This window comes from Barbus barbus (genome assembly GCF_936440315.1).
Source record: "Barbus barbus genome assembly, chromosome: 9".
NCBI classification, from domain to species: domain Eukaryota; kingdom Metazoa; phylum Chordata; class Actinopteri; order Cypriniformes; family Cyprinidae; genus Barbus; species Barbus barbus.
The window spans coordinates 4,460,383-4,487,316 of NC_136737.1; the positions used below are offsets into that span (position 1 = coordinate 4,460,383).

The following is a 26,934-nucleotide window of genomic DNA, read 5'->3' on the forward strand; positions in this document are numbered from 1 at the left end:
TCCTGGGATCGACCCGGCCTGAGGGGGGCAGGGTGGGTTTCGCAAGCGTGGTGATGGGAAACTGGCTTCAATTGGAACCAGACCTTCTCTCGAGCCTCAAAGAGAGATTTTTTTTGTGTTCGCATTGGGGCCCCGCAGTGCATTAACGCTGATTAGCGTCAGGCTAAATGACTCCCCACGGCCTGGTTTTGTGCGATACAAAGCACCAACGCAAAAATACCACTAAATTTTGCACCGCCTTTGGTTTCTAGCCTAAAACAATGTCTAAATAGCTTGTTGTTGGTTACTAATAGAATAACATGCACTGATGAATTGCGCACAATTACAAAAGTCAATTTTGGTTTCACGTCAACTTTCGAACATTCTCCCATGACATCATGCTCCCAAAACCATTTTGGCTTCCTAGCGTCTTTTAATGTATGTCAACATGTAGAAAAACACAAGGGCTGCCGGCATTCTCCACTATGAAGGGAGCCATATGTACAGTGAACGTTTGCCATAAATCCACACGGGTTTCTGGGAACAAATGAAGGCCACGTCAACACGTCATCCAGGGCCGATATCTCACGTTTCTTTATTTGCACCCGGAGACCTGACAGATCACGGGGTTACGAGAGACATATGGGGTGGCAGGAGTGAGAAACTCAAGACGGTGTGTATAAAAAGAGAAGGGAGTGTGAGAGAAATGGACAGTGAAGAGAAAAGACAGAGGCGACGCCAGAGTCAACAGTGCCTCTGCCTCACTGTACTGGAATGTTAGCAGGAGGAAATAGCATCCATGTGACTCTGTTGTCACCGTTGTCCTCTGGCGACTGATCCCCCGAGACCGCATGAGACTGTGCGAGACCTGTTCGCCAAAAGAAACCAACAAACTCTCTCCGTAACTAAACTGAAGTCTCAAACTAAAGAAAGACTAGTCTGTTTGGATTGCGTTTTTAAAGACAGTGAGTAACAGCATCACATTTAAATACATTTACATTTGCCTGTGCATTTCACCTTTGTGACGTCAATTTTTTTCTTATTGAAAGCAACAATAATTGTACGATGAGCATGAATATGGCATCTTTTACCTGAACATTTTTCATTTGTATCATTTGTATAACATTATTTGCAAAACCACAATTGGTTTTACAAACATTTTTCGTAATGCCAATTTATGCAGAAATGTGTTCTCCATGTGTTTCCCAGAATGTTTAGATTTTTTTCTTATTGAAAACAACAGTCATAATAAGATTAACATTATTATCTTTACACATTAATCTTTTACCCCAAATATTTTAATTTGCACAGAGAAAATAAATTATTTGTGAAACCAAGTGCATTATATATTTTTCTTACAAATAAACATGTAGAAATGATTTATGCTTGTGTTTCCCAGAATGTTTTGATGAAAGATTATGACAACAAACTTTTTTTTTTTTTTTGGTAAAACAACAATCATTGTAAGATGCGCGCGAGTATGACCTCTTTTATCCAAGGGATGTCAGACTACACAGTTTTTTAATCAATTTCATAACGCAAGCATGTACTTCAGCAAAATTAGATTTTTTCGTGTCAGTGTTGTTCTGAAATGCACTGAACCACGCAACACCTGGCTGAGTTTTCAAGACAGCTGCTTCACAAACACAAAGTTTCTAAAAGGGTTTTACAGCCCAATAACATAAGAGAACATTCATAAGTTCTTATAATTAAATTCTTATAAACTCTTTTAAATCCTTAGCATTAAAGGTTTGCAGTCTTTAAGTTTTATAATTACATTTTAAGTTCTATTAATTAAATTCTTATGATGAAATTCTTATAAAATCTTTTTAAATTCTTATTATGAACCTAACGGTTCTTCAAAGTTCTTATGATGCCACAGAAGAACCTTTGGCTATCTTTCGCTAAAACGGACTGACAATTTTATGTTTTCTGAAAAAGAAAAGCCAACCAAAAAATATTAGCACAAACATTAACATACCAAAAAATGGACTGACTATTTTATGTTGGCTAGCAACAGAAATGTAAATATATATGTTAATATATATATATCAAGATGTTAAAAAAACCTGAGCATAAAAGTAAATCGACACGAAAAATGTTAAGTTCCCAAAACAAGGAACCAATTCAAATATTAAAAAGATTCTAAGTTCTTGTGAATTCATTAAAAAATAACCTTTTTAAATTCATATGATGCTACAGAAGAACTTTTAGCCATATTTTGAATATTAATATATATTACAGAAATAATTTTTTTTGCAAAATGTTAACAAATCATGAACGTTGAACGAGTAACTACTGACACTGGAAGATGTTAATTCTCAAAACAAGAAACCAATTCAGTTTATATGATGCTACAGAAGAACTTTTTTGACTATTTTAAGTTAGCTAACAATAGAAATTCCCCCCAAAATTTGCGAGATGTTAACAAAAACACGAACACACAACGAGCAAATCCTGACAATGAAAAATGTTAAGATCTCAAAATGAGAAACTAATTTGGAAACGTAAATGCTTCTGCGCCATTAGCAGAATTTTTTACGTCAAAAAAATTCAATTTCGTTTGGCGCCACTAGTGGTGCAGAAATTACAGATTTGACCTTAAATACGTCACTTACTCATCCAGGTTTATTTACATTTTTAAAACAACAGTTCTGTCGCGTTTGCAGATGAAGATACAGGCTTATATACACACAAGCACACTTGCCAGGGCTTGAAGCGGTTGACCACACACAAGTTCATCCCATGAGTCATACAAGCAATATGACGCACGGCTCGGATGCGACCCAGGACTGTAAGGTCACGGGAACACGCGTGGGCGTGCATGTGTGTTTGTGTGTGTGGATGAGAGTGTCTCACCGACACATCTGGAGCCATCTGTGCTGGTCACGTATCCCCGCGGACAGGTGCACACGTAGCTGCCGGCGGTGTTGGTACATTCCCCGCCATCACAGACTCCAGAAATGGTTGCGCATTCGTCGATATCTAAAATACAACACAATGATTCATTTCCAAGAGTTGTAAAACATTTCAAGATGCTGATGTAACAGGAATTATAGTAGAAACCAAACAGTATGAACTCCAACACATTTTTTTTAGGAGAAACATCTCATTGGATTCTACAATGCGAGCAACAATTAAGAAAACAAAGAGATCTCATTTGTTATTTCAAACTGCATCTTGGCTTCATCCACCTCCTCATGGTAACGTACGGGCGAGAACTCAAAGCGAAACTTGACAGATGGTAACGAGACTTCTTGGTTTTTATTGCGTGTTGTTCTTATATTTATACACACGTGCAATTTAGTAAAATTATATGCGGATGCTGTGTGTCGGGTTTGTCGCATGAGATTGAGGCGGGATGTGGGAAGAGCATGACGAGCGATTACGTGTTTGATGTGTGTGTGGAAACCAGGAGTCTCGGTGTCCCACAGCAGCTGAAAACGGCCCTGCTGAAGTCATAAAAACCTCGGCAAAACAAACCCGCTCGTCAGCGGAGCCCCAAAAGTGGGACTAGACTTTACTCAGGGCGGATTGACAAATGACTGCTGGAGTGTGTTTGCATCCTCATATGTTAGGAGGAGAACACTTCTTTGGGTTTTTGCATTGCAGATGCAGTTGTTTCTCTGAAAAAAACGTGACATAAGAACTTAAAGTTTTTACAAGTAGTGAGTTACAAAGTTCTTACAATGTTACAGAAGAAACTGTTAATTTAAAATTCAATTAAAAACGTCCAAAGAAGCTTGTCTTCTCATCTCAGGAACTCAAATCAACAAATCAAGAACCCTAAATCACTAAATATAAGAAGTTCTGCTAAACCCAAAGTCCAGCAGGAATCTTTAAATGTGCATTTTCATGCTAATTATTTCCAGATTTCTAGAGCGACTTTCTCTGAAATGAGCTCCTGGCTTCTGTAAGTCTCCTCTTGAGAGTCAGAAAGTGCTGTACCTCCTCGCCCGGGGCAAGACTTTTCCCACCACACCATTGTCTTGTAATTAAGCGCCCCTCCTCGCCCCACAGAACTACCACCTGGGTTTTTTCCCACCCTCCACGCAGCTTCAAAGAAAAAAGAGCAGCACTTTTCCATCGAACTCCAGCCTTTCAGACTCATAGTCCAGGGTGTTTTAGTAATCACTCGAGTATCTCATTTACAGCTCGAGGAAAAGTGCTGCTTGGGTGTAGCCTTCAGACAGAGGTCTGCATCTTCTCCAAACCTTCATTTTAGTCATGGCCTTGTCATTCGGGGTCAAAATGTGATTAGGAGTTAAACTAATAACCTTAAGGGCTGGAATTCCCTACGTCTGGCTTACTGGAAGTATGTCGAATTCTATTGGTTTACATACTTAACTCTTTACTTAAAGTTTTGAACGAGAAGTGAAAATGTAGAAACTGAGATCTCAGTTGTTTCTCCTAGACACCAATAAGATTAAGCCAAGAGTAAGCGTTTTCACTTTTACAGTTTCTTGCTTCCCAGATGCATCTATGAGCAAATAAATGTGTCTCTGAATATTTACAGCGCTGTACTCTTGCTGTATATCAACTACTCATTTGTGCCTATTAGTATTCCTACTCAGGAATTTTATGACAAACATCTGAGACAAAGTAGATTCTCGAATGAAACATAAATCAAGCCTACATCAAGTTAATGGAGCCATGATAAAAACAACCTCTGAGGAATGTCATTTACTTCAGGTAGGACTCTTTTCATTAAAATGCAAGCTGTAATCAATGCTGACATTTATAAAACACATTTTAATGAAACCGCAGTGTAAAATAAAATATAATTTTTAATACATTTATTTTATAAATAGCGCAAGTGTAAAATAAAATTACATAATAAAATTAAAAATAGAAATAAACAGAATCAAATTCCAATAAATAAAATTTATTTAGCTGAAATAAAATGATAAATATATAAGATGAAAATTTAACAAATTGGAAATGCTGCCTTGGTTATTAACTGAAATAAAATAAGTGCTAATTAAGAAAACTAGTAAATATAATTAAAGTAGGAACATAGTGTTAAAATATATAGATTTATATATAAATATAGAATTAAAGCCAAATAGATGTAAAAAAACAAAAACATAAAAAAGGAATAAATAAAACGACAAGCACATAATATTTATAAAAACTAAAATTACATTGAAAATATATATAAAAGATTTTTCGATTCCTTAATTCATTTTAATCCAATAAAATTAAATACTTTTACCTAAGAAATATTTATATGAAGAAATACTTTACTTGAGAAATATTTAATTTATTTACTATTGTTCAGTTGTACTGCATTTTCAAGACCACATTTATTCAAAATTCATATTTTTACACCTATTGTTTTACTTTATTTGTTAATACTGCCCATTTTCTCCATTTGCACTATTGTTAATTCACTTGCATTTTGCGCCAGTATTGTAATGCCAAAACAGCAGACTAAATTGAAACATAATACTGTGGTAGATAAGAAATAACCTGACCCATCTGGTATATAATAGCTGTGATCCACTATCTCTCTCTTTAGGTTTTATCTCAATCCTCCTAAAGGTCAGGCTTGGATCCAAGAACCACAGACCCCCGCTTTACCACACGCCTGTTTGTTTTCACTCGGCATTGTTTAAATTCCACCCAAACAGCACTGTCTAATGTTAAAAACTGAAAACAGTCAACCAGCTAAACTAGAAACCAGCATAAACCATCATGTAGGCCAATTCCAGGCAATTCTCACTGGATTCTCAGATCTGAAGTCAACATTTCATGCATATCCAAAACTCGGAAAGCGTACAATGTCGAAGTGTGTGACTCAACTTTTTTTTTCCATTTACAAGTTACGAATAGGACTGAGATCATTCTTGTGCTGTTTTCTGATAGCTTGTGTGGTTTGGACTTTGTGCAGTAAGTGACGTACCTTCGCACTTTTGGTTGGTCTCACTTTGCCGGTGACCCGCGGGACATTTGCACTCATAGGAGCCCACTGTGTTAATGCAGTTTCCTCCAGCACATAGTCCTGGGACGGCCTGACACTCGTCCACGTCTAATAAAATGAAGAGAAGAAAGTAAGCAAACACAGTTTGAACACAACTATACCAAATGGTTTAATACATTTTTGTTAGTTTTTAGAGTACTTTTGCAAAAATGCAGTAAACAACCAGAGCATCTTGCACTCAACTCGCTACCAATAAACACATCCAACCTGGAAGAAATTTCAACGAAGTTAAGCTCTATCATTCCTTATTATTCGATCTGACTGCAAAAGAGGTACGAATTTTTACACAAAATGTAGCAGGTTTTTTTGTTTTTTTTTAATTGTTCAACTAATTAAATGATGCCGTTTACATTAGGACGGACTTTACAATTGATTTACACAGAAATTAGTTCTCAATGAAGCCCAAAAACTGGATCTTTTTGCCGTCTTTTTATGTAGTAAACGATGCACAGAATTTTCCGTAAGGCAAAAGAAACCCGGCTTTGTTCGGAAAGGAAATACTAACTTCTACTGCAACAGCGGCATTTAAGGGCCATATTTACTAACAGCTTGCGCCAGCACAAACCGTCTTTTGGCATTAAAGCAGTACTGTAAGAATTTACTAAATACGCGCACTGACGAATTAGCGCTGAAAAGACGTGGACAGTTATTTTTGCAATTCACCTTATTGAATATGCCAGACATCAAATTTATGGGAGGAGACTATTAAAATGAATCACGCAACGTGATTTACTAACATTTGCACTCGTCAAATTACTCGTATTCGTATATCGTACTCGTATATGCCATTGTTTAACACCTGATAAAAGCATGTCTTAAAGCAGGCGGTAGATTGTGCTGGGCATTGTGGGAATGATATGGGAATGACACGCATTGTCAGTAAATCACATGCAGAAATTTCCCCTAACATCGGCGCTTTTAAGTAATTGCGCTCTAATTGCCCTGTTTAGTAAATCTGGCTCCAAAGCTCTTAAATTGAGACATAATAGGGTCTCAATAATGGGTTTCGCTCAGTTTAAGGATCTCTCGTAGGTCACTTTATATCTATGAGAGGGTTAAACACATGTATCATCTTTGTTAGCTCACTGTCTGGGTATTTTCCGACTTCATAACACAACTACAGATCTTCGGTATTGTCTGGATTGGACAGCGCTTACATATCAGGCTAGCACTGCATTTATCTGTCTCTTTATGTTGATACGCACATCCGCAGACCTTCAATCTGTATCCAATAAGCACCAAATCATTGCTTCTGTCTACTAATATAGACTGAAAATAACTTCTTCCATGCCGTCAAACACAAAAAGACTCTGGAAAGCTAGCTGCACGGTACGCAAATCCTCCCGCCCGAATATGCACATGTGTGCGCTTTGTACTTCAGCCAGACAGACTTTTGCAAAAGCACTCCGTCTTTGGGCAAATCCAGGCCAGACTTGGAGCTGTCGCTTATGTTGTATATTGAGGGGAGGAAAAGAATATCTTAAATTAAAGAGAGACATTTGGGAGGGGTCGTCCTTGAGATATGTGAAATCAGGGTGGCGTTTGTTATTTTGGCTCGCAAAACATCTCTGAGGGCGAAGCAACTGGATTGTAAGAGCTGGTTATTTTCATCAGCACTGCTGTAGAATCAGGGTTATTGTCGTTAACTAAATCTAAATAGTATATAACAAAACTGTGCAGAATCTACAGCATCGATGCAAAAGAACTGAGAACTGATTGTAATGACATAAATATACCGAAATAATACGAAATTCCCATCAAAATAGTTTTGCTTGCCCCATTGCAAACAAATAATTGTAGCTGACCGAAAAGCCTCTCCAAACCAGTGTTAATCATGCTATGGTAACCTCATCTACTGAATGTTCATGACCTAATTGAATAAGTTTATAATGTGTAACAGGCCTTGAGAACAGAATTAAATCATGTCCATCTGTGTCCCTGAAAATCAAACAAGAAGTCCAAACAATACGCCTATAATTACAAATAAATGTGACAAGACATTATGTAATCCCATTTAAAACACTCTCAATGGAATTCATCTAAATATTTGACTCTACTAAGAAACACAATGGGGAAGTGTCCTCTTGGACAGGGACTTGAGTGGTATGGTTTACCCTAAACAGGCCATGACCTCTCTTAGTGTCATCTGCCGCATCAAGGTGGTCATTAGGGCAAGAATTCTCCAGATGCTGAGAAGGAAACAGCTGTTTGTTCAGACGCCAGATGCTCATTCTTACCTTGGCAAGCACCGGTGCGGATGTTGGGGATGAAACCTCGTCGGCAAGGGTGGGGTTGGGCAGGGCACATCTCACATGGGTGACCCCAGGCTCGCCCGATGGTGGCGCAACACAACGTCTTGGTGCACACAATGCCGCTCAGCTGACCTTGGCACATCTGGTTGTTGACTTGTGTGAAGCAAGGCCCAGTCCGGTAGTCTGATTATGGGGGGGGATGAAGAGCGTTAGAGAGGTCAACAAGTACATGAATAAAACATTGGGACATTGCTACAACCAGAGCTGGGTAGATTACTTACAAATTTTAGTCTGTTACTGATTCCAAATGTTATTCATTTAATTGTATTTAGTAACGCAATCCATTGCATTACACATTTTAGGTAATATAATCAGACTACTTTTGGATTACTTTTGACCTAGCTCGTTTATCACATTGATTCAAATAGGATATTCTTGTACCATATTGATAAAAAATTCATTATAATTAACAAAGTGCATTAAATACTACATTACTTCAGGGTTTTCCAAACTGGGGATTGTGAAAGAACTATAGGTGGTTTGTGAGTTTAATGAAAAGCTAATAATTAATTGAATCATAATAAATGTAAAATTAAATCATTTTAAAATAACAATAAAAATATGAAAATGTTTCAATTGTTTACCTGCATGTCATGTGACCATTAACCTATATCAGAGAACCGTAAACATGCAAATGGGATACTTAATAATTAAAATATTTATTTTTGAATCTCAGTGGTTAACTTCAAGTAAACATACTGGGTGAAAGCGGTTCAGATGGCCAAAAAAAAATTATAATTAGGAATCCCTGCATTACATGTAAATAATAAATAATGTGAATGTGTTTTAATGTGTTTGAAAAACAAAAGCCTTCCAATGAGATACAAATAAATGGTTAAATAATTTACTGAGTGATAATTCAAGTAAAAATGGATTTTAAAAAAAGTAACTGTAGTCTGATAATGAATATTTTGAAATGCAATTTAATCTAATTGCAAGTATTTATTTTTTGGACTGATTACGTAATCCAGATAACGTAATCAGTTACCCAGCTCTGTCTAAAATAGTGAAAAAGCTTTTCATAGGGAACAATACCATCTCAAAACCATAAAAACCGCTTAAACTGGCCTAAGTTGGTTTGCTGGTCTTCGCTGGCCACTATGCTGGTTTTCACTGGTCAGGTTAGTCTGGTTTGGTGGCACTTATTTGACTAGCTGGCCAATTGCTAAACTAGGATAAACCAGCCAAGACCATCAAGCCAATATGGGCTGACAAAACCATTCCGTAATATGACAAGACAAGCGCTAACAAACATTGACACGCAACCAAGAATTACGACCACAAGAAATCACATTCATGGATAAAGAAATACGCAGATGCATCTTCTCCATCACGCAGCTGTTTCCCAATCATCCCCATGCTGGAGGTCGGTCTGGGAATGCTCCGACAGTGATTCTCTTTCACGGACTTCTAATAGGATAACCAGATAATCGCTCAGAAATTGCTGGGTTGCATCAATAATGGCAATTTCCATGACAAACTATCTTGTTTTTGGCTGAGATCGAAATGTGGGATAGTGGTACTAGCACTGTTTTGACTGTTGGAGGTTTGGCCAAGTGACTTCCTTTGTGCTGGATGCCAATTGAGACGACTTACAGTAATCACATTAACGATGTTTTGAGCATAAAACAAACCAATTCGACACTGAAATAAACTGACCATTTCAGGATGCAGTCATTTCTGTTTAAAAGAACTCAAACAAATGCCCATCTGTGCAGTACTGCATCTTCCAAGTCTTTGCAAACATAATTGAACGAGATCCTGCATTTGTTTGGGGTATACTGTGAGAGCCGGTTTACTCTGGCGGGATATGAATGAGATCCTGACCCTGGTCGTTCCTTAAAGAAATGAACAAATCTTTCCATATCCTTCATAATATTGCATGTGAAACAAAAGCAAAATCATATATCCATACCCGAGAGGGAGGGAAATGGCACTAAGAAAGTAGGTCAAGAGGAGAAGACAAAAAAGGAAGGAGGAGTATGAAGATTTCCCCTTCACGTGCCTTCAAATCCCCTTGCTGTCCCTTTTCCTCATCCCTCATGCGCTCCCCTGACCTGACCATTCTTCCTGGACGATTTGAGTCCAGGAATGCAGGTCCTCTCCAAGTTGAGGCGACCCATTGCGAGCATCCTATGCACATCTGGGATTGATTAATTGTGCCTGGTCAGGACTACGGTAGGACAAGCTAAGGCCCAGATGTGTCCGTGCATATCCAGTCTTCCAATTCATCAGCCCCTCTATACTGCTGCTTTGACTCATACTGTGAGTGATGATATTCATATGGGTAAAGCCTTCTGGGGCATATCTATAAAGTCAAGACTTTCTTGATTTATGGAATTGGTCATTTCCCATGTTGGGAGCAAACAAATTCAGTATGTTGTGATCACTTGGTGCGTCCGAGCAGCGTACGCTCATGCCAGTGTGATTTAAACATTTAAATCTGCATTCTGACCTGAAGAAAGCAGCTGTCATGTATATTAATGAAATAGCTTCACAGTCTTTTCAACCACACACTATAATTATTTCTGTGTTACTAATATTTAAATAATCACAGAAGTACTGGGATAAAAGGTTATAGTTCAGGTGTAAAATAAATGTGCACAGTAGTGATTACTCCGCTAGTTGGTGAACGAGTGAGTCATTTATATAAAGTCGTAACTTGACGAAGGGTCAACTACAGGGCTATCCAAACTCGGTCCAGGAATTTAGCTCCAACCCTAATTAAAAACACCGGAGGCAGCTAATCAAGGTCTTACTAGGTGTGCTAGAACTTCCAGGCAGGTGTGTTGAGGCAAGTTGGAGCTAAACTCTGCAGGGCACCAGAACTACAGGACCAAGTTTGCATAGACCCCTGGTCTACCATGTAAGTAGTTATACAATACCTACACAGAGGACTACATGGACATCACAAGTTGCTTTGCAGTAATGACAGTAATGTAGAAGGTACTGAGAAATGTCTGCCATTAAGAACATCCTTGAAGCTGCTCAGGTTTGTCTAACAACCCTTTGATCTACAATGAAACTGGAGCCCGGGAGTCTAAAAGCTCCTGCCAACATCATTCGGAAGCCGCCACGTTGTTCGAACCTGCCAATTTCTACACAGAACCATTTGTACGTGCACACAGCCAGAAGAATAAATGCAGTGTAACATGGTAGGTCCACACCAGACTGGACTCCTTTGAGCAGTTTAATACACATGATCGCAATCTTGTAGCAAACAGATCTGCAAGGCAAAAGGATTAACCTCAATGTCACGTTGGCAAAATTGGCGGCAAAGAGCAGACCTTGCTTCCCAGAAGCAAGCAGACTCATATTCTGGAGAAAGGGGGATGTGTCTGTGATGCAGACAACATTCGGAAGTAATTTTGCCTTGATTACAGTTTGAATGGCTTTTCTGATCAAAACCATTCACCTACACCCTATTCTGCCAAACGCTCACTCACCTCTACTTTCCGTTTAGTCACCACAGTGTTTCCCTGCCAGTGACGTCTGCCAACTATTGAGCAGCGTACATTATCATGAATCATGGGGCAAGATGGGGGAAAACAATGCCTCAGAAGGTCGCTGATGTGTGGCATTCACACTTGTCCAAAGATTGAGCGGCAGCATAATTTGGCAGGAGGAATTCCAGCTCTCTTCACACTCCAACGGCTTGGCCTGTTTTTATCATCCTCAGTGCTAATGGACCGAAAGGGAGTAGACTGTCATGAAAGACCCTCTAAGAAATGAAAAATCAGCCAGAGGGAAGTTAATCTAGTCTGGAACATTAAGCCGCGGGGACCAACTGCAGGTGGAAACCTCAAGCGCAGCCAAAACGTGCTTAAGAGTCAACGACTGGGAATGGCTTTGTTGTGACCTATTTCAGTTTAATCAGAATACACACCAAGACACAAAATGTGTTTTCACTTGGGGAGAAGCAGAAGTTCATTCACGTAGGCTTGAAGAAAAAAAGGGGGGTACAAAGGAAACATTAGATGGTCAAGTGTTCCTGTGAAAGACTTTGAAGTTTTTCAGATGGACCAACAAACTCTTTTACTGCTCTGTGATTTACAGTACAGCTAAATAAGACAGTTTTATGGCTCCTAAATGAGTCAGTCTAGTGACACTCGGTCCTTTTCATTCATTCTCTTGTGGTTACAGGAGGATTAGTCACGTTTCCTTGCTCGGAAAACCCTTTTTCTCTAGAATCCAATGCACCACACAAAAAACCCCAATGGAATCCAAAACAGTGGTAATTGATGAAACTAAAATGGACTAGTGACCCATGACCCTGAGCAAAGTCAACCCTCGACTGTGAATGAATATTATGCATAGCTTTCTTTGGTGTGGGCCACGGTAAGCGATAACGCAGAACACAAGTGGCTAAACGGAAAACGAATTAGACGGGTCTAACACCATTCTTACCGTTAACTCGCTTAACTCCCTCTATAAACCATGCCGACTCACAGCTGAGCTTGCATTATGTTCGCTAAACTCTTCTGCAGACGACTGACTTTCTAAAAATGCAAGTCAACTATTGTGCTTCAGTCTTTTCAGAATCTAGTTTCTTTGTTACTACCTCTTTCTTGGAAGACAGTGCTGGCTTTTTTTGGAAGAACCAAACAGAAAGACATCAGGCCTGCATCATCTTTTGGAAATTCATCAATTGTGTGAAATCCAGTCGCTTGATGATAAACAGGCGTGCCTGAGACAGGCTAAATAAAGAGTCTATCTCTGCTCTGTGAAATAACCAATTGTTTAGATTGACGTTTTTACAATCTACAAGCAAGGGCCTTGAGGTTGAGTCTGGGGAGTTTCGGAGACGAGAGTCTGGACTGAATGGCTCTGGTCGGGTGGCCCAGAAAGGAGGAAGGTGTCCCATGGACGGCACTCTCTGTGTGAAGAGATTGTTTGTACTAGTTTAGGCCTGGCTGTGTATACACAGCTGGGGTCTCCATTTCTTGGAGAACACCCCCCACCACCATCCTTACTTGTCAGAAAAGTCTCCACAGAAACGTTCCCTTGTCATTTCCACCCTACTTTATCTACTGCCAGATGTCTCCCAAAATTTTCCACCTCCCTGTGTTGTGTTTTCAAAAGGAACCGGCCTACGATTGCACAAGGGGCTTCGTGAAGGGGTGGGGTCAAATAGAGAACCAGACGCAGGAGGGTGGGGTACCAAAAAAGGGCTTAGGTATTTGGTCTATTTTGGTGCCTGGGGCGCTTCTCTCCTACAATTTACATGGCATGATGGGAACTGCCTCTACGGTCCTTTCAGTCTGTCATTTTCTTATAACTCCAGCCAAGGATTTCACCTCTGATAGAATGTCTCGTGCACACGTGAGGGAGGCTTTCGTCCTTTTTTTCGCCCCAGATTACCTCATTGTTCCTGCTTTGAGAGACGTGGCCACAATGTAAACTGTAGCATTAATTTCACACCAGCTACAGTGAAGGGGGAAGCGCATCGCCTCAAAAATAAAGTACTGTAAATTACCCTCGGAGCGTTTCTGTGTCACATTGACACAGTGTTACCACATTCTTGAAGCAGGCCTGAGACGGTAAACAAACCGCACATCTTCACAGACGTCAACACAATTAAGACTTGAAAAATATGAACTTTGGAAGCATAGTGATGGCTTACCTCTCTCGCACTGTGGCCCAGTAAAACCGTAGACACAGGCACATCTGTTGGGTCCAATACAACGCCCGCCATTTTGACATCCGCTCTCACACACAGCTACAGAAAGCAAAATTGGTGAAATGAAAGAATCTGTTTTATTCCGTTTTATCCCATTCCATATAGAGTTCTTGAGTTGCTATATGGTTCTTTGGAATGTTTGGAAAGTTCTTGATTTTCATTAAAAGGTCTTAAGATTAGTAAATAAAAAATAAAATACTAGAAAAATAAAAAAAGACATGAAACATTTAGATAAATATATAGTTGGATTTGAATGCAATCTGAGATCATTTGTGTCTGTAAGCCAAGCTCTTGTGAAATTATCTATTGTTGTCTGTGTCTGGACAGGTATGTGGTGATGTCTGGACGTTCTGAAAAGAAAAATTCACTTACGCTGTCCACAGTGAGTTCCAGTGTAGCCCTTCTGACATGAGCAGGCATCTTCATTACAGACCCCTCCATTCATGCATCTGACGCTGCAGGACTGGACTGTACAGAGACAAGAGAGGTGATTAGAGTGCTCAATTGGGCTCAGTATAACAAAGAATCATGCATGCAGCTAAAAGTAACCCTGCTATTTGGGAATTAAATGTAAATTATGTATTAAAATGTCTATTTCATGAAAAACAGACAGTGTGTGAGACATTTTTAGACTCGATTTTTACCGGTTTATAGTTCTTGTATTCTTTAATGGAAATGAAGAGTCTTGAATAAATGTAGAAATATTGAAAATACAGAAAAGCTCCAAAAAAAAATTCTTAGCTATATATCACACAGCCTATTTATTAAGATCTGTTTTCAGAGAAGATATTTTGAACATTCCTCAACTGTACACACACACACATATATATATATATATATATAACTGTATGTGCGCCCTTACACTGGTGTATATTTCAGTTTACCTCTCACTATTTATTTAACTTAATCAGACTTATAGTATGCATTGAGAATAATAATGAATTATTTTACATATTTATTGTCTTTCCAATATCAGCGACCGCCAATTCAAATTCGTGGTAGCTTGGCCAACAAAAGCCTATTTTCATCCTGATTTTCTACCAGAGGTTTTTTTGGACGAGTAGATTTATTTTTCCAGCGATTTTCACGAAATGGAAATTCTCTTGGCGCAGAACGAATCATTTAGCAAAACTTTCATTAGAGTTCAATAGAGTTTGTATATGAAACCGTGGCAATTTAAAATTGCATTTAGATGACATAAGCACAACGAATCATCTCTGATGGGATACTTGCACCCAGTTTTTAAAAAGATTGATGTCCCCCATTGGTTGCATCAAAACCGATCTCTTTTGTTCTGTCTAAATAGAGGCATCATGCCATTACGCTTCAGTCCAAATATAATTCAAGCTACTACATATCCCTGACAAAAAACAAAAAAAATGTAACAGTTCCTCATTTATTCCTTTTATCTTCGCCTGCCATGATCTAATCCTTTTAAAGAAACTTAAAAAAGAATCAAATAAAACAGAGGGTAAATGATGAAAAGGTTTTTTTTGTAAAAATTTGCCTGTTTTTGTCTGATTTCACATGAAAAATGCTGCTGGATGGAGATCAAACGTGAGTGCTTTTTGTTTTTTTCGCCGATGGCATGCTTTCAACAGCAAGGCCTGTAAATGTTTGAGTATGGGGCCGTGTTTTCCTATAGCGCAGGAAATGACTTCATTGGCTAGACCTGCTGACGGCCCCCTACAGGTGGTTCACTCGCTGACCCATGCTAAGTGAGCTGCACGTGCTGAGACATACACGCACAAAACAGGGCTCCCCGAGGCCTGCCACCCCACAATGCACCTCTGTCTGCAGCAGTCACATCTGTCAGTTTTTTACAAGCTACGTTGACGGCAGGAAACATGAGCAAGGCTGAGAAACAGAGGTCCTTTATGGTCGTTTCTTTCTCGCGGCGTGGAGTGGAGATCCGTGGCCTTTCAATGTCAGGTTCACCAACGAGGCATCATGGGGTTCAAGATGAAAATGAATAGCTTCTCGAAGTACAGCAGCAAGCACTAGTTCTTGTTCTGCGATCAGTTATAAACCCAGAGATCCGATTTAAGAGCTTTTGGCCAGGGTTTGTGGGTTATTACAACTATTCATTACTTGAAATACAATAAACGTTAACTGAAATGAATTAAATAGAATGTAAAATATAAAAATTTTTATTTAGTTAAGTTAAAAAACATTTCTAATTTCGTTTATTTTAAGTTGAAGTACTAAAATACCTAAAACAAAACTTGCAACTTATTTTTATTTTAGTTATTTGCCATGGCAACCTTTCTAATTTTTGCTTAGTTTAAGTATTAAAATAACCACAACAAAAATTACACTCATTTTATTTCAGTTAGTTGCCAAGGTAACGTTTCATATTTTCGTTAAGTTTAAGAACTAAACCAAATACAACAAAACTTTTTAACTTTAACTGAAATAAAAAAACATTTCTAATTTTTGTTTATTTTAAGTTGAAGTACTAAAAAGGCAACATTTCAGATTTTTCCGATTTTAGTTCAAGTACAAATATAACTACAACAAAAAATAAACTCATTTCATTAAGTTGCCATAGCAACATTTCTAAATTCAATATGTATTTGTTTAAGTTGAAGTACTAATAATAAAAATACAACTATACAACTATTCTATTTAATAAAAATACAACTATACAACTATTCTATTTAATAAAAATACAACTATAAAACTATTCTATTTAATAAAAATACAACTATTCATGTCAGCTCAGTTCCATTAAAAATACTAAGATACAACTTTTACTTTAATAATGTATTAATAAATGTTGTAATGGAACTTAAACTAAAATTAGTATTTTTCATTAACTATTGTAGTTAACTACTGTTAAAAAGTGCAATGGGTTAACAAAAAAAAAAAAAATGATTAAAACACAAAACAAAATTAATCAAGGTTTAACTATATTGGATAAGATAAAAAAAAATGAATTGAAAAAATTACTAATTACTTTAATAGTATATTAATGAGACTAAAATAACACTGCTGTTGGCCTAACATAAAAAATTCAGATGTATGGTGATCAGACATTAATGATGAAGAGGAAGAGGTTAGCGTTACAGTATCTTGACCACAGCTGCAGTATTTGGACGCTAATGGCTACGGCTAACATCAGTGTGGCGGCTTGTTATTTATGGAATAATTGCAGATTCATAGCTGACTCATAAATGTGGCCGATCCCAACCACTGCAGACGGTACGTGGTCGGGTAGGCGTAATGACAGCATCACCGATCTCGCAAATCCCATAAGGCTGCCAAAACAGAGTACAAGTGTATGTTTAGCATTTGCTTTCAAACAGTCAGAGGAATGGCAGCCGAATTAGATGGTCAATTTCTCATTGCCGAATAAATTGACTCTGGTTTTACAGCTTACGAGACCGAACCCTACGGTTTGGTGCATTTGGGTTTATTTGTCTATGACCACATATTCCGGGCATTCGCTGAGAAAAGACTGGACGCCATTGGCAGAGAGCAAGTGCAGTAAGAGAAACCTGCGCTAATGCTAAACACCTCGTCCAGGAATCACCGACAGTCATTACTCTTCCCAGCGCCATCTAAACAAAATCAATCACGCTTTTCTAAGTAAGTCATAAAAAACGCTCGGTGCAAGGTTTCACTGGCAGACGCGTGGTCTCAAATTTAACATATCTCAACAGAAAACACTCCTAGCTTAGCTCATGATTCAAAGGATGAAACGCTATACATTGTCAGAGCGATTTCACAGCATTTTCACCCGGCCGTACCTCAACTCTCAACCTAATAAATCGCTGGAAATGACAAGGAAAAGTTTAAAATTATGACAAGCCCTTCAACCACAAAGGAAGCAAGCAGGGTACAGAAAATGATTTTAAAAAACACATATTGAGTCAAAGCTGTGCCCTAGCGGTTAGCGCACATGCTCCAAACATCGCAAGAAGTCATTTCATATCCAGTTCCTCTTTTTCTAAAATGTGGCTATGAATGAAAGCACCAAAATGGCCAAAAATCAGAAAGAAACTAGTCAAAATGAGTTTTTCGTACAGCCCAGGGTGTTTTGTTGACACAAACTGAGACCGAAATGACTGAACTCACCTGCGGCCGCACCACAGCTAGGGGCAAGATGACCACTGGAGCAGGTACACATGTTGGGCCTCGAGCAAAAGCCATCCCCACACGAGTTCCTACAGATCGCTGCAGAGACAAATATTCATTTTAAGTTATCAACAAAGGCATTTTAAATAAATACATGGAGTTTTTGGACAAAACATTTGCATGGGTGCAAAAGCATGCAATGTAGTGAGATCATATGGCATATTACCTGTTGCACACTGGGTACTGTTTTCGAAACATACTGTGCAGTAGGGCTGGGTTTTGACACAAATTTCACAATTTGATTTGATTATGTTTCACAAGCTTGTGATTCGATTTCGATTCAATTCAATATTGATTATTTTGGATAAATATCAGGAATTTTTCTCAAGGAAAAAATGTAATGCTGTAAAAAAATACATCAGGTGGTACTACATTATTATAATACTGAAGGTTAAAATGAGCTAATTTGTATGCAAACATTCATTACTTCAGGACATGCGCCCCCCCAAGTTTGTCTAATTTCACTCGCGCCCGCCCCCCCCCCCCGAGCCCAAAGTGCGCGAACATCATTCACATATTGTTTGCTGCATTTCCAGTGCGTAGCATTAAGAAACATACACATATAACCAGCTTACCTGATTCAGTGTGATGGCTCAGCCCGTTTCTGAGATAACAACATGCCAATGGTTGGATTTCTTAAAGTTACAAACATTTGTATGCAAACATTACTTAACTTTAAATTAGACTAATTATATTTCTACTTCAATTAATTTTTTGAAATATACACTGAACAAAATAATAAACGCAACACTTTTATTTTTGCCCCAATTTTTCATGAGCTGACCTCAAAGATTTAAGATTTTTTCTATGTACACAAAAGGCCTATTTCGCTCAAATATTGTTCACAAATCTGTCTAAATCTGTGTTAGTGAGCACTTCTCCTTTGCCGTAATCCATCCATCTCACAGGTGTGGCATATCAAGATGATATTGATTATTTTATGACCTCATGATGATTATTGCACAGGTGTGCCTTAGGCTGGCCACAATAAAAGGCCACTCTAAAATGTGCAGTTTTATCACACAGCACAATGCCGGAGATGATCAGTTAACATGCGCTTTGCGCTGCTGCTTCTTTTGAACTGAGGCGCTACAGAGATCTGTCATTTCACATTAAACAGCGTCATAAAGGTATTTATTTTTGAATATTGTAATAAAATGGACAATTTGAAATCTGAGACTTTGTTTCATATCAAACGTAACAAAGCACAATGATTATTGTGATTTATTGGGTGGGAGGTGTGCTACAATTATGCATTCATTAACTGAAAGGCTACACTAACCGATTCTTGGGATTTAAGAATCAAAATCTTTTGGTAAAAATGAGAATCAATTAAAATTGAGAAATCAATATGTTTTTTACCCAGGCCTACTGTGCAGTACGCTAGTATCAGTTTCTGAACATAGCTTGGGTCTTAGGTCCAAGCCTTTATCTCTTGGGGGTTGTGTTGTGGTTAAAGGTCTTGGGGTCAAACCCCAGAAAGAGCAATTCATGAACTTGTGAGTTGCTGATTTCCCCCTGATGTACCCTTGTGCAAGGAACTAGCCTAAGGCTAAATGCTAACTTTGTGGTTAAGCGTACTGTGGGTAAGTGGCATCTTCATCATGCAACTTTAAAAACAAATATTGCAGATACTTACGAACTATACACTGGTTCCCTGCAGGAAGCGTTTTCCACCCTGGACAACAATAGGAGTGGAAGCGGGAACCACATACGTTGGGCCTGAAACAATGGAAACCAGTCCATTAAATTACAGAAACCAAATATTATTCCTGAACATTTCTCAGAAACATACAACAGAGTGAAATATCTACAGTCTCAAAGACCTCCTGACCCTTCGCAATAAATATGGCTCAATACATACAATGGCCCCAAAGGACTTTCCAGGGAAACAACATGAAAAGAGATTGTTTTGAGTAGGACCACAACCAAACTTCCTGAGACAGAAATATTTACTAAAGCTATTCTTACGTTCCCAAATGTGCTCATCCATGAGCTGTTTTTTGGCAGCTTTCTCACCGAGAGTTGGTTCCAAAGAAAAGTGTCTGATTAGTCATGATATGTGTGATTAAAGACAGGACCAAACCTGTTTTGGGGCTTGCTGTTTAGTGACTCGATCCAAGACGACCAGTTAGTAACTGACAGCTTGGAGGTAAATCGCCCTCAGAATGTGTCATTTTTGCAGTTTCTTTCCAGCAAGCCTTTAGGATCTCCATCAAACCTCGACCCTCGCTGCGAAAACAGTTTTATTTCTATCAGCACCAAGTTAAGCCTGCCGTAAATGGACCTTTAAAAAAACCACAAGGTACATCTGTCTTTCTACGCACACACATAAATTCCTTTCCTCTACAAGTCAAGATGTTTACAAATGTCAGTCACCTGGGGACGACCAGCTGTAGTTTGAGTCTTTTGATGGATTTCAAACCGCATTGCCAGATGACACAACTACTAACAGCAGAATCCAAGAGAGATGTGGAGGGCCAGAAAGAGTAGAGGCCAACGGAGGGCTAGATGTTGGAACATGAAAACGGAAAATGCTGGGGAAAGGGCAAGAATCAGTGGGAGGTAAAGAAAACAAGTGGAAGTGAAAAGTTTGGGGGGTTGGGAGGTGGGCTGCGAAAAACAAAAGCAGCCGCGGAAATTAGGCCAGAAGATGATGAATTGTTAGCAATGTGGAACCATAGAGTATTATTTCTCAACTGGAGCCTGAAAAATTAGGTCTGAAGCTCATGCACAATGATGCCAAGAAGGTTATCCCTGGACGCAAACTGAACTCTTCTTTCTTAAATCCTACGCTTTTCGGTAGGGATGCACCGAATGTTCGGCAACTGAAATTATTCGGCCGAAAATAGCAAAAATATAATAAGACCGAATAAGTGAAAATGCTAAATAAATTGTCCCGAACAATGGCGTTTTTGGTGACGTGATCAAATAAAATCATTACAAGCACCGACAGTTTGGCATCTGTAGTATTTTCTAATGTTTTAAAAAGTATTTTCTTCTCAGCAAGGCTGCATTATTTGTAAAGTAAAAATACATTAAAAAGAGTAATACTGTGAAAAATTATTAAAATTTTAAATAACTGTTTTGTATGTGAATATATTGTAAAATGTAACGTATTTATGTGATCAAAGCTGAATTTTCAGCATCATTACACTAGTCTAGTGGCATCATTCGAATATGCTGATTTGCTGCTCAAAGTGCCCAGTTTTCCTTCTTTTTTTGTCTTTAGCCAATCACATACCTGATTCAAGAAGGGGGTCCCAAAAATGGCTGAATAATATTTTAAAATTGTTTTGTAATTGATTTTTTTTTTCTTTGAAAAGCAAGACAAAACAGAAAAAGCACATTTTGACTATTTAAATTATGCAGTGATCAAGAAAAATGGGCAAAATGCATGGAAAAATAAACAATGAAAAACCATGTTCAGTATTCGGCCAAGTTTTCATTATATTTAGTTTCGGCTTCAGCCAAGAATTTTCAATTCAGTGCAACTCTGCTTTTCAGTGTGTTCACACTTCTTTAAGCTGGAACACTCCTTCGGGTGGTCGTGAAGTATCTGCAGTGAATACCAGAAAATGCATTTCACACACGCAATCCATGTGCAAACTACTAAATGGTTTAGTTGCAGTGGAGTGTGTTTATCAATACTAAATGAAGAACATTTACAAAACCCAACATCTCAAATACGAACCAGCACCTCAAAGACAGATATAAATTGGTAACGGGTTCTTTGCTACAAGTTAAATACCTGGAAAGACCATGTGATTCCTTCAGCTAGATGGACCAATTCATTTCACTCCACTAGGTCAAATCCTTTTTCATTTACAGGGTCTACCAACCCTCGGGCCTAAAGAGATTTGCAAGCAATTATTTGCCAAAGATCTCCAGATAAAGCAGGTCAACTTTATGGCGTTTGAGAACCCCTCACAAACTGAATTCCAGTAAGGTCAGGACAAGGCTGAGATAGCAAATCGGGATGCTTTGACGGCCTCTGGCCAGTTCTCGGATGAGGTCATAAAAACCTAACAGGATGAAGGAGAGAGGGTTAGACAAAGATAGCACAATTCCGTCCCACCAGCTACCAGTCCTAGAGAGGTTAAAGTTCAATTTAGAGGAATCTGCTCCCAGCCCCCAGGATTGCTGCTAAATCTAGAGCCAATGAACTAATGGCACGGTTGTTTTAACATTATAAAGCTCCCATGTGTAAAGCCTCTGGTTCTCTACGGTCTTTCCTTGTCCAACTTGGCCTGTTTCAATCCCCTGACCCTAATGAACTCAAATCAGACTGTTGTCTAGACACACTTTTAATACAACGAGCGAGGAGGGGGGTCGCTCCATATGATTTCAAGTCCCATGTGGGAATGTTGTCGCTTTCATGCATTAGCTGGTCCACTAGACACTTCGGAGTGACTGATGGTATCGGGAATAAACAACAAAAAGCAATCGGCTGTTATGCTTTTTCTTGTTTGTTGCAATACAATGAGTGCATTTGATAAGACAATAAGAATTTCTGGGCATGCTATTAAGCACACATAAGGATACACATATCAGATCTGCGTCTTCCTTTCCACGGGTTAAATGACAAACCCCACTGAGAATAGAAAAAACAAACTGCTTTTCCTTTTTTTTTTGTGGGGCCTCTTAAAATGAAGTTGGCTCCATATGCACAGGCATTTTTTTTTTCTTAAACTTAAATTTATTTCTGCAAAGAACAATTCCACAACAAAACGTTGTTGGCTTGTAGCAAGCTGTTCAAGATCCAAGAAGGATTGTTTTCCTTTTGACTGGCATGCACTTCTAGCTGTTAAAATAATATAAATCCAAGACAAAGAACTCAGTCTCTCTGGGGTTGCAAACATCAAGCGTTTTTGAAGAACTGGAGCCCATCTTTGGAGTCTAGTGGAGCTGACATTGCCTCAGAGACATGTTGAGCAAATGAAGAGAAACCCTGGCCAAGCCAGCAAGACTTCTAAAAACATCTACCCTGAGCACGCTGCTGGCTTTGTACTGGGCGAAACTCCTCAGGGTTGGCATCAAGAACCACATAATCATATTCTCACCCCAAGCCCATTGCTTTTACAGCAGTCTCCCAGACTTTACCTTCATTTAAGGGGCCCCCAAATGCAATGTGATCAGACTTCACCAATCTGACGGCCAAATTATGCTTAGCAAGGAGAGCCAGTGAGCTTCAAATCCTACGGCAGCTCTCTTAAACCGTCTGACCCGGGAAAACTTGGCTTGATTGGTCAGCAGTAGAACAAATGTGCTTTTTCGTGAAACGTAATTATAATCAGCGTTCTTAAGGGCTGTTCTTACACTGCGTTGGTATCTGAAATAGGATTTCAAATGGTGCGTGGTGGTGATTAGACCTTTCTTTAAGACCACAACATTTGTAAGAAGGGTCTTTACGTTGACAAAGGGAACTGTTGGACAGGAAAGCATGAAAGTCCCTACATCCCTTTGGGCAAGTTTGTGTTTAGCATGGGTTCTCAAAAGGGTACTGTGGCACATTTTTCAGTTGACTCAGTGCCACATGGTTCTGCTCCACTGACCGGATCAGATACTCCCTCTTAGTTTACCTGGAAAATTGGCCAAACTGTTCAGTTCACTAATTTTTGAGTACGATACATGTCAACTACTATTGGTCCCACTTCTGGTTCTGGGGTACCGTACGGAATGGTGCTTTTGTTTCTGAACTTCAGTTGGACTCAAATTGTCTGTTTGTCCTAGCTAGATTTGTTTCAGACAAATGAGGGTGTTTTGGGGGCCTGGAGAACTTTCGACATGCCCTGACATTTGTGCTTTTTCAGTTGCTTATAAAAATATAAATGGCTAAAGTCTAACAACACTGTAAACAGCACAAACTGAAAAACCCTTTCCTGATTAAATAAGGATCCGAGAATTAGAGACATATCTCTGTTGTGAAATGCCCTTTCTCACCTCGCTTGAAAACAAATGTCCCTTGTTGGAGCCCCCCCGAGTAATCAGAATACCTCATTTCCTGTTGCAGTTTGCAGGGGAGTTATAAGCAAGTACAGATGAGGGGATGATTGGAATAACTGTTCCGAACATATGAGGGCCGCACGACACAAAACAGCCATTGTTTTCCCAAAAATGAGAAAAATACACAGCTTTGGCTGTGCGGAGATGAATGCAGACACTAAGTTCGAGAGCCACTGGAGGGCTTGGAAAAACCTCTATCATGCAATCACTCATCTTTTAATACATTTAAGTGTGTTTACCTCAACTTTCAACAGAAACTAGAGACCTAAAACATTCTTCTTGGACATATATAAACGTAAAATTTACGATAACCAAACAATAATATCTTTCAACGGTGCAAGTTATCAGTAGGAAATGACACTTATGTTGTCATGACCAACATACTGAGGCATTTCAGTACTTAAAATTCCTGCACAGCAGATTCACAACACTTCTGCAGCTGGCTTCATCACATACGTTGCTGTCTTAATCATGCTTTCAACCCAGTTTTGCTCTAACCCAAACAGCACAGCAGGTTGCAACATAAATCCACTGCATTAAAAAGTGCATTTAAAGAAGATGATGCTAGCTTCGAATTCAAGGTTTAAAGATGAGATATACCAACCCCCAAATGAATATACTGTACTTCTGGTAATAAAAGTTGAGTTAAACCCTCCGCTTCATATGGTTAAGCCATTAGAGTGTCCACTTCAAGTATGAAACTGACAGAGAACAGGAGCAGGACATGACTGAAACAACTCTTACCCCCTGAGGGACTCCTGGCCTCTCCGACGGACCCTCTGTTGCACCTCCCCCTCAGGTTTTCCAGTGAATCGACTGGCCTGGATGTCTCCATCTCCTTGCGCCTGTGCCGAATGGACCGTGGCCCACCAGATCGCGGCCCATCCGAGCACCACCTTGGCCAGCTTCCAGACTCCCATTGGCCCCTGCTGTGCGACTCGTGAAGCGCAGTTAAACGTGCCTCACCCGCAATAAAACTCTTCCTTTCCAGTGAGCTCTTCAGATGCAAACTTCAAGCTTGTGCACTCCAGACTGAAGGCTAAAAAAGAAAGATAAAATGCATAGCTTTACTGCTTAGCCTATTTGGCATATACAGTGAACATACGAGCAAATGTGTCCCCTCATAAATTTAGCCATTAAATCGCCCACCAGTTTTTTTATAAAGTGTAGTATTATTCCAGACAAATCGTGTGGCTCTTTAAGCACCAGCCTGCATCCTTTTACAGGCCCACTTAGACTTTTCTTGGCGTGTAGAAATAATCAACTCTTGGCCAAGACTGGACTCCCGGTTTTGTCCTCAACCGGCTCATTAAAAGTAAGATTTTAGGGTAAATAATGGCAAAAATGGGTTTCAACTTCAGAGGGGGGGCAAATCAACATACTTTTCTTTTCAGCATGATATATTTGTGTTAAACCTCTGCAAAGTGGACGTACTGCTTAATAAGAACATTCTTTAACAGAGGTAATCTGGTTATGCATTAACTTTATTTTACTGCAAGCTGCTTCTGATAAAAGCATTTGCAAAATGAATAGTTTAACATCAAAGGCTTAAAAAGTTGGTTTAATGAGAAGCTTGTGATAATAAAGTTAGTTAAATTACAGTACACCATCTAAGATGACAGGTCTAGTAGGTCTGAGAAGGAAAGTTTGAAGAGTTTTCAAGTAGGTGGGTCTAATTGAGATGTGAACAGAAAAAAAAAGCATCAATAAGGAATGGCAGTTTTTTATTTACATTCTGATAAAGCATGAATGCAGCTTTGATAAAAGCATTTGCAAAAGTAATTAATTAAAATATTATTTAACTTAAAAACAGCGTCAGCTTGTCATTAGTTTAATGGTAAATGTAATTAAATCACAGTTCATTTGAATTTGACAGGCCTGGCATATCTGAGAGGGAAAGTTTGAGGAGTTTTCTAGTGGGCGGAGCTAAACGCGGCGCGAACAAAGAAGAAGAAAAATCGATGACAACAATCATCTTTCCGAGGTATTATTATGAACTACATCGTCTGCTTTTCAGCTCTTAATTACAACAGACACCGTGACACAATTCAACATCTTGTACTTTATTTATGACGTTAAAAAGACAGTACGTGAGCGTTTCCTTTGTGAAGAAAAAAGAGTTGAGTTTGCTGAGGTAAACGCGCTTGATAAACAACGGCATATTTCGTCCAATATTCCGTACTTGTTGCGTTTTAGTCTATTTGAACGAATATCAATTGAATATTTGCAGATGTTTAAGATGTATTTAACCAACTGTTTAACTTAAAAGTTTAATCTCTCTTAAAGTTACTTTTTTTCATGTTTCTAAACTTTACAACTTTTCTAATCTTTATCATTTACTTCTATGCAGTCATGTACCAGAATAATAGTTTTATCTGAACTGCAAGGAAAGAAACGCCGGTTTTCCTCACCAAGGACTTTTTTCTTCAAATTAAATTTTAGAAACTTCTTGATCGCCTTAAATTCGTTCTTTCCTACATTTGAAATGAAAATCGCGGTGCATATTGTAAGCGCTTCGTTGAAATTGATGCAAATAAACCATGCATAAATAATCAGGATGTTGAAGCAGAAATACCTCAGATGTCTCGGAGCGCTTGGAGGAGTCCGTTATTGTCACGGGATATGTTCCCCTGAATGGAAAACTGCACTGGAGCCCTTGTGAGAAAGAGAAAAGTAAGTGAATTACCCTGATGGGTCGAGGGGAGGTGCTTTGGAACCGTAGAGGAGGGGGTTTGAACCCGCTGACTGCTCCCATGCACTGCAACCAACCATTATTTACACTGAAAGACTGAATGAAAGAGAAAGCTAAGTATGTGATTTAGATCTTTTGTCAA

At 38.9% G+C, this 26,934-nt stretch overlaps 1 protein-coding gene across 1 annotated transcript in view; it reads right to left on the reverse strand.

Moving 5' to 3' along the window:
• LOC306875464 (fibrillin-2-like) overlaps positions 1 to 25,020 on the reverse strand; it is a gene marked incomplete at its 5' end in the record, with an annotated part of 73,740 nt that extends 48,720 nt beyond the window's left edge. Inside the window, 8 exons of the mRNA XM_079426044.1 lie at positions 2,839 to 2,964; positions 5,885 to 6,010; positions 8,200 to 8,397; positions 13,898 to 13,993; positions 14,327 to 14,422; positions 18,035 to 18,133; positions 19,734 to 19,816; positions 24,845 to 25,020. Of these exons, the coding sequence (XP_079282170.1) occupies positions 2,839 to 2,964; positions 5,885 to 6,010; positions 8,200 to 8,397; positions 13,898 to 13,993; positions 14,327 to 14,422; positions 18,035 to 18,133; positions 19,734 to 19,816; positions 24,845 to 25,020 (1,000 nt within the window). The remainder of the gene's footprint in view (positions 1 to 2,838; positions 2,965 to 5,884; positions 6,011 to 8,199; positions 8,398 to 13,897; positions 13,994 to 14,326; positions 14,423 to 18,034; positions 18,134 to 19,733; positions 19,817 to 24,844) is intronic.
• Between the last annotated feature and the right edge of the window lie 1,914 nt (positions 25,021 to 26,934).